The sequence below is a fragment of the Salvia hispanica genome, chromosome 4, assembly GCF_029641045.1.
Source record: "Salvia hispanica isolate PSC_SH4W2 chromosome 4, Shi_PSC_v1, whole genome shotgun sequence".
NCBI lineage: Eukaryota > Viridiplantae > Streptophyta > Magnoliopsida > Lamiales > Lamiaceae > Salvia > Salvia hispanica.
This window is the reverse complement of record NC_142695.1, coordinates 14392093-14398866: the sequence shown is the minus strand read 5'-3', so window position 1 is coordinate 14398866 and position 6774 is coordinate 14392093. Positions and strand designations below refer to the sequence as shown.

Below are 6774 nucleotides of genomic sequence, written 5' to 3'. Positions count from 1 at the left end.
GAACCAAGTCTCTACTTTGTTTCTACCGATCGTTTTTCTCTAAAAAGGTATTATGTTTATGAGTACTTCTTATTCTTCTTCTTCTCCTTCTTTTTCTTCTTCTAACCGATTAATCGGTCTTCTTGAACCCTCATGCATCTTGATTGAGTGAAAGAGGGATAAAAGGGATGTGGGAATATGTTCATGTGTGTGTGTGGTGTGAGTGTGTGTGTGGCGTGAGTGCGTGTGTGTGTGTGTGTATGTGTGTGTCGTGTATGTGTGTGTTGAGTAGTGTGTATTTGATGGCTAAATAATCTTGTGAGAAAAACATGATCTTGATTAATTAGTAAGGATAAGATAAATCAACGGAAAAAGGGAAAAAGTATTGAGACATGCATGAGCAAGAGTAGTATTGAACCTAATTTGTGATATGTGCCTATGTGATTAAAAGGTGAACCTTTGGTTGCGAAGCCGGATAACGGAAAAGCGAAACTACTTGAAAACTAAGCAGTCGAGGTGGGCTTTACTCTAAAAACTCTTTTTATTTTGTCAAAAATATTGCTTGGTGTTACAAGGGTGGTTTAACTGTTATGTCATGCCTATGTTTGTTTAAATGTGATGTTGGATATGCTTATACGAATTCGGGTCTGAGTATGGGCCGCAAGCCCTACCAGGCTGTCTACACGATGGGATCGGGAGCCGTCCTTGCTAGTCGGCCGGTCTCGTGGGCGAAAAGTGTGGCCACACTTTCGTCGCACCATGGAATGTTGTGACTGTTATTTTGATGAGAAAATGGGGGATTATTTTGACTGGCCAGTCTATGGAAAATATATATTGTGATTCTTTTATAACTGCTTAAAACTCGAGTTCACTGAGTATTTCAAAATACTCAGCCCTGCATGTGTTTTTCTTATGTGCAGGTTGAACGATGACGAGCGGTGGCGGGTGTTGAGCATGATAATTAATTAAGATGGATAATCTGAACTTCAAGTGTAGTTGTGTCTTCATACATAGCTGTTCTTTTTCTCTTGGTCGTCTTCCGCTGGTTTTTGATACACTTAGGATTTGTTTTTGGGATATTTGCATCTTGACTTAGATTTGGGGCCTTAGCCCTTTTCTTGCAATTTTGTCTTGGATATTATGTCGTACCCTTGAGATTTGATCGTTATTTAAGAGACCCCTTTCTCTTTCTCATTTAAGCTTCTAGTTTAAATTATTGCTTTAAATACTCTGATAGTTTTTTCAATTCTTTTGGTCAATACTCTTTAAATGAAACCCTAGCCTATGTTTACATCTTTAGAGTCGGTTTGGGTAGCAGCCGCCGCATTTATTGTACCCTAGGAGTGCGGGCTGTTACAGATGTTAGCAGAGCCTCAGTTCTTTCCGCTCTGTACCCAAGAGTCTTTTCAAAATAGGTTTGTCTCGTAATCTTTTGCTAATAAACTGAATATGGAAGGCTCAACACCGCGACTCGTCTCGTTCAACCACAAAGAAAGAGGTACAAATATTTCTACGATTGAAACTTCATGTTCTTGGAAAATTTTGGTTGAAAGTGTCATTTTTGTAAGAAGCATGCCATAAGTGTTGAGAATATTGTTGTGCTTTTGAAGCGATGCTTCTTAAATGATGATTCCTAGGAGTTTGGAAATGTTATGAATGTGAAGCGATGCTTCTTGAATGGTGAATTGTTGAATGTTGTATGAGAACTTGTGAAAATATTGAAATGCGAATGTGATTGCATGAGATTATGTTGAAATGTTGCGATGCTTAGACTTGGACTTTGAACCTAGCATGCTTTAGCTATACGATCACAGCGCTTGTACCAACAATAGAAACGTGGAATGACTAGTATAAGGCCGTTAGTGTATGTAGAGATTCGACGAAACGTGAATGGAAAACGCACGAATAGTTATCTTAAGGACGAGAGCTTTTGACGCAACGCTACCTTTGTACCATCACCGTTTGACTTTTATACACTTTCGCAGCACCATTTGAGATCACACACTTTCTATCCTTTTCCACCTTTGTGACGGTGCTGACTTGTTCCTTTCCCCTTTTTGTAGATGGTTCAACCCTATCACGCCCTTATGCGTCGCCGTTACGCTAAGAATAGGAATTTTCCGGTGGAGCGCTATAGAGAGCTGGAATGGGACGGAAACCAGTTCCTCTTGAACTTCGTTACCGATTTCTATGGTCATTGGCTAGACGCTTACGCGTACGGGACTACCCATCACGAGGGAATCATGCGACTTATCCACATACTGCCTTCCCCTTGGAGCGAGTGGACCGCTCAAGCCTCAGTATCCTACACTTGGTTTAGCCCGCCCAAATACACGCCTCGAGGAGACTTCGTCGGCCTAATAGGAGTCTTACTTCCAGCCATGTCTGCCGCCGTTGACGGACCTATACTCCATCCACCAACGCAAAGGTACTCGCCAGGAGCAGCACGTCAGATGAAGTATCGTGATGACGAGGAACCGCACGTTGCTCGCGTTCCCCGTAGAAGGACCCTTAGGATGCGCGTTTCGGCCCCTCGAAGGATCATAAGAGAGGCCGAAGAGATGCTTACCGCGATTCCTTCGCCCCTAAGCAACAAGAAGAAAGACGAGGAGATGGGATCGTTCGAGAAAGGAGAGAGTTCGAACGCGGAGAGTGTTGGAGAGTCGGAAGAACCCGAAGAGGACGAGGGCGGAGATGTCTAGTACTCAAATAGTGACTTTGTTTTTCCTTTCCCCATGTTTTGAATTCTAGAACTTCTATTTATGTTGTTACTTTCTTTCGCAATTGTTCCGCTCCTTTTCATTAGTTGTACCAAGACCTTTTGAGATCATTTCTTTTTTAAATTTAATGGGGAAATCGTACCTTTCATTCTATTATCTGGCGAAGAGCCGTCTTCACTCTTTTCTATCCTTATCGCGTGAATATATTTGCTCGTACTATTATCTTCCAAGAGTTTTCCACCTTATGGTTCAACCACATTATGTTCTCTCTCGCACAACTGTTTTTCTTTACAACAACTATTGTGTGGTCTTTCCTTGGACCCTACTTGTGAATGAGTTAAAATTTCTTTTTCTTTTCTTTCAAAGTACCCTATCGCTACTTTTGAGTTTGAATAAGTACGCTAACAACTCGAGTGTGATGAATTAGAATGCCGCCTAGACGCAACGTGAGGAACGAGGGACCTACCTCCCAGGCTTCGGTGGAAGAAAGTGTGACGCAACCAAGGCCGCCGTCACCACCACCACCACCACCTCCACGAGTAGATAGGGAAGTCGTGAAGTTGTTCCTTGACCAAAAGCCTCCTACCTTCGACGGGATGGGTGAACCTGCAAGAGCTGAAACTTGGATACGTGCCTTAGAGCGCATCTTCAAGATATTGGTGTACAACGATGCGGAGAAGATGATCTGTGTGACGTATCAGCTGACCGGATCCGCCGACTTTTGGTGGGATACTAAGTTAAAGACCATGACCCAGGATCGCATAGACGAGATGACTTGGGAGGAATTCAAGACTGAGGTTTTCGACAAGTACGTACCCAAGAGCTACCGCAAGGCGAAAGCAGCCGAGTTTCACAACCTTACCCAAGGACGTCTGTCTATGACCGAGTATGACCGTGCACTTTGTGACATGACCCGCTATGCGCCGGAACAGACCGACACCGATGAGAAGCTGGCCGATAAGTTTCGTGAGGGCCTTAGGCACGAGATTAGGATGGCATTGGCAGTCCGCGGAACCCTTACGTACGCCAAGGCGTTAGCCCTCGCACTGGATGTAGAGGCAGCAATGCCAAAGGAGAGGAGCGCAGGGAACTCCGCCATGACATTACTGTTGGAACATATATACTAAAAAGCATTTTTCGAGTTTATTTTGAATTTGATAAATTGCTTGTATATTGTAAACACTCTTCATTTAATGAGAATAATAAATGTTTTCTTCATACTGTGTATTTTACTTTAATGGGTATTGACCGTATTTAATTATATATTAAATTATATAATTAAAGCGCCGGAAAGTAAAATCAGTCTAAGTCTTCTACATTGAAGGTTGGGTCGTGGAACAGGTCACCACAGTAGGTGGCCCAACCGGTACCTTGTAGAAGTAAAACTTTTTCACAACCTAGATAGGCTTTGGCTACCTATCGTGAAAGGTTGCAGTGTCCATCCGAAAGTCGTCTTTACCTTGAGAATGACTAGTGACATTGGTGTGGTATAGCATTGAATGGATCTAAAGTATAGACACGTCTTTGTTGCTATCTACTATAAGACGATGTCTTGGAGATTTATTATTTCCTAATCTTTGTAATAATATAGGACACACGTTATTTAATCATACGCTGCTTTGACTTATCAATAGGTGCGGGTTTTTCGTAACCCAATATTCCTGATATCTTGGGTAGTAGTAATTAATAACTAGTATGGTGTCAGTTTTATTATTACATTGAATCGTGTGCCTGCGTGGTTTGACTATATCCCCAAGAGGTGTTCGAGAGAAGTTCTATTATTCGGAAACCCGACCGGTTTGGATTTAATCCAAGAATAAATAGAAAAGAAAAAGTATATTTTGGTATACATCTCGTACTAGACAAACTCTTGGAAATAAAAAGATATTAATTAATTTAAAGTCTATAGCAGACTACAAATTAATTAATGGATATAGAAAGTCTTAGACACGGGAAATAATATATTAAAGAGGTTAACCCGGATTACTTGTAATCACGGATTGGATGGGCGGTCAGTATTTCTTCGATAGTGGCACAAGAAATATTCCATTGGCCTTATATTGAATTATGGGTTATAATTTAATTAGTAAAGAAGGTCCAATTGGGGAGGCCCAATCCAAGCCCCATAGATCCCTAACCTAGCCCATCATAAACTCTATAAATAAGAATGTAAGGAGATGAGACAAAGGTTATCACAAACCCTAGCCTCCACACTTGGCTTTCTTGTCTTCTCCTTCAAGATTCTTATAATTTCTAAGAGATTCCTCCCACAAGGAATTTAGATCAATAGAGTTAAGGGTCATAGGTTAGAAGATCTTTGGTCTTGCATTCACAATCAAGCTTCAAGATCTACACGTGGAGAAGTAGCAAGTCACTTCGATTCTTTGGAGAATCATTGTTGTAAGTATTCAACAAATAATTTAATTTAAATTATGTGATTAATTGCGCAATTATATGTTTCTACATGTTCAAGCATGAAATTGAATCGACCCACATAATCACCTAAATAGATTCTTTTGTGGATTTATTTTATTTGCAATTTCCGCTGCGATTATCCCCGACAATTACCCCCGCCACGACCTAACCATGATAAGAGGAGATGGGAGGAGAGTAGGATTCACTATGACAACAAACGATACCGCCCCACTCAGAACAGGTCGCCGTACGGAGGAGGACAAACTTCATTCAATCCGAGGAGCGACCCCCGTGCCAGGCCACCCCAGTGTAGCGTTTGCGCCAAGTACCATTTCGGGGAGTGTAGAGGACCAAACTCGAATAGGTGCTACAACTGTGGAGGGAATGGTCATTTCTCGAGGGAGTGCCCGAGCAAGAACATGGGAAACGAGTCGAGGCAGAACCATCAGGGTTTCCGTCAGCAGCCGAGGGAGCCACCTACGGGCTCGGGAGCAAACCAGAATCAGCCACTGCGGCTGCAGCAGCCTGTCCGCCCAAGACTTCCCACCCCGGCTAGAGCGTACGCTATAAGTCAGAAGTAGCCCAAGATCGAGCAAGGGAAGCCCGAGAGTGGAAATCTAGCAGGTATAGGCAAAATCCTCGATACCCCTATTGTTGTTTTGTTTGACACGGGCGCATCTCATTCGTTCATCTCTGAGTTATGTGTGCATACCTTAAGCTTGCCTACTAGGAAGTCTGAACATAGGATGATGGTGTCCTTACCAGAGGAGAGATAGTAGAGATTTCCCGTTTTTGCACGAACATAGAAATCACGCTAGGAGAGCTTAAATAGTTGCCTACGATCTGCGAGTTATAGCGATGAGAGACGTTGACGTAATCTTAGGAATGGATTGGTTAACCGCGAACTTTGCGACGATTCGCTGTAAGGAGAGGCTAATAACCCTACAAGCTCCGGGTATGGAACCTGCCGTGTACCACGGAATCTCGATGAACCGACGAATCGCTATAGTCTCCGCGTTACAAGCCACCGCCATGCTGAAGAAAGGACGCCCGGTCTACCTTGTCTATCTCCACAGAGAAGAAAAGGAGGAAGCGAGACTTGAAGGCGTTGCTGTCGTACGAGATTTTCCCGACGTTTTTCTCGAGGAGTTACCTGGACCACCGCCAGGTAGGCAGTTAGAGTTTACGATTGATCTTGAACCTGGAGCGCCTAAGGATTTAGAGGAATTAAAGATTCAGCTACAAGAGCTCAAAGATTTAGGTTTCATTAGGCCCAGTGTTTCGCCATGGGGCGCACCGGTGCTCTTCGTTAAGAAGAAAGACGGGTCAATGAGAATGTGTATCGACTATAGAGAGTTGAACAAATTGACCCTCAAGAACAAGTACCCTTTGCCGAGGATAGACGACCTGTTCGATCAACTCCGAGGAGCCGGAGTGTCAGCAGAAGGAATCCGAGTGGACCCCGCCAAGGTTGAGGCGGTGCAACAGTGGAAGTCACCATTGACGCCGAATGAGATTCGGAGTTTCCTGGGCTTGGCGGGATACTATCGAAGGTTCATAGAAGGGTTCTCCAAGATAGCGAGACCGATGACCCAACAGCTCAAGAAAGGAATCAAGGTGAATTGGACGCCGGAGTGTGAAGCGAGCTTTCAACTTTTGA

At 43.4% G+C, this 6774-nt stretch overlaps 2 protein-coding genes across 2 annotated transcripts; both read left to right on the top strand.

The window, feature by feature from the left end:
* The first annotated feature begins 2042 nt into the window (after window positions 1–2042).
* Window positions 2043–2681, top strand: LOC148927306 (uncharacterized). Its single transcript, XM_089056554.1, has one exon. It carries the CDS (start codon window positions 2043–2045, stop codon window positions 2679–2681), a length of 639 nt encoding a protein of 212 aa, XP_088912680.1.
* A 614-nt stretch (window positions 2682–3295) lies between these two features.
* Window positions 3296–5695, top strand: LOC148927305 (uncharacterized). The gene is made up of 2 exons (XM_089056553.1): window positions 3296–3694; window positions 5351–5695. The coding sequence occupies exons 1-2, from the start codon at window positions 3296–3298 to the stop codon at window positions 5693–5695; spliced, it is 744 nt and encodes a 247-aa protein (XP_088912679.1).
* Window positions 5696–6774: the final 1079 nt, after the last annotated feature.

Coding starts and splice junctions, on each gene's coding strand:
- LOC148927306 (XM_089056554.1), top strand. CDS start 2,043: ATGGTTCAACCCTATCACGCCCTTATGCGTCGCCGTTACGCTAAGAAT.
- LOC148927305 (XM_089056553.1), top strand. CDS start 3,296: ATGGGTGAACCTGCAAGAGCTGAAACTTGGATACGTGCCTTAGAGCGC. Junction 3,695..5,350: donor TTAGGCACGAGATTAGGATG/GCATTGGCAGTC, acceptor CGCCCCACTCAG/AACAGGTCGCCGTACGGAGG.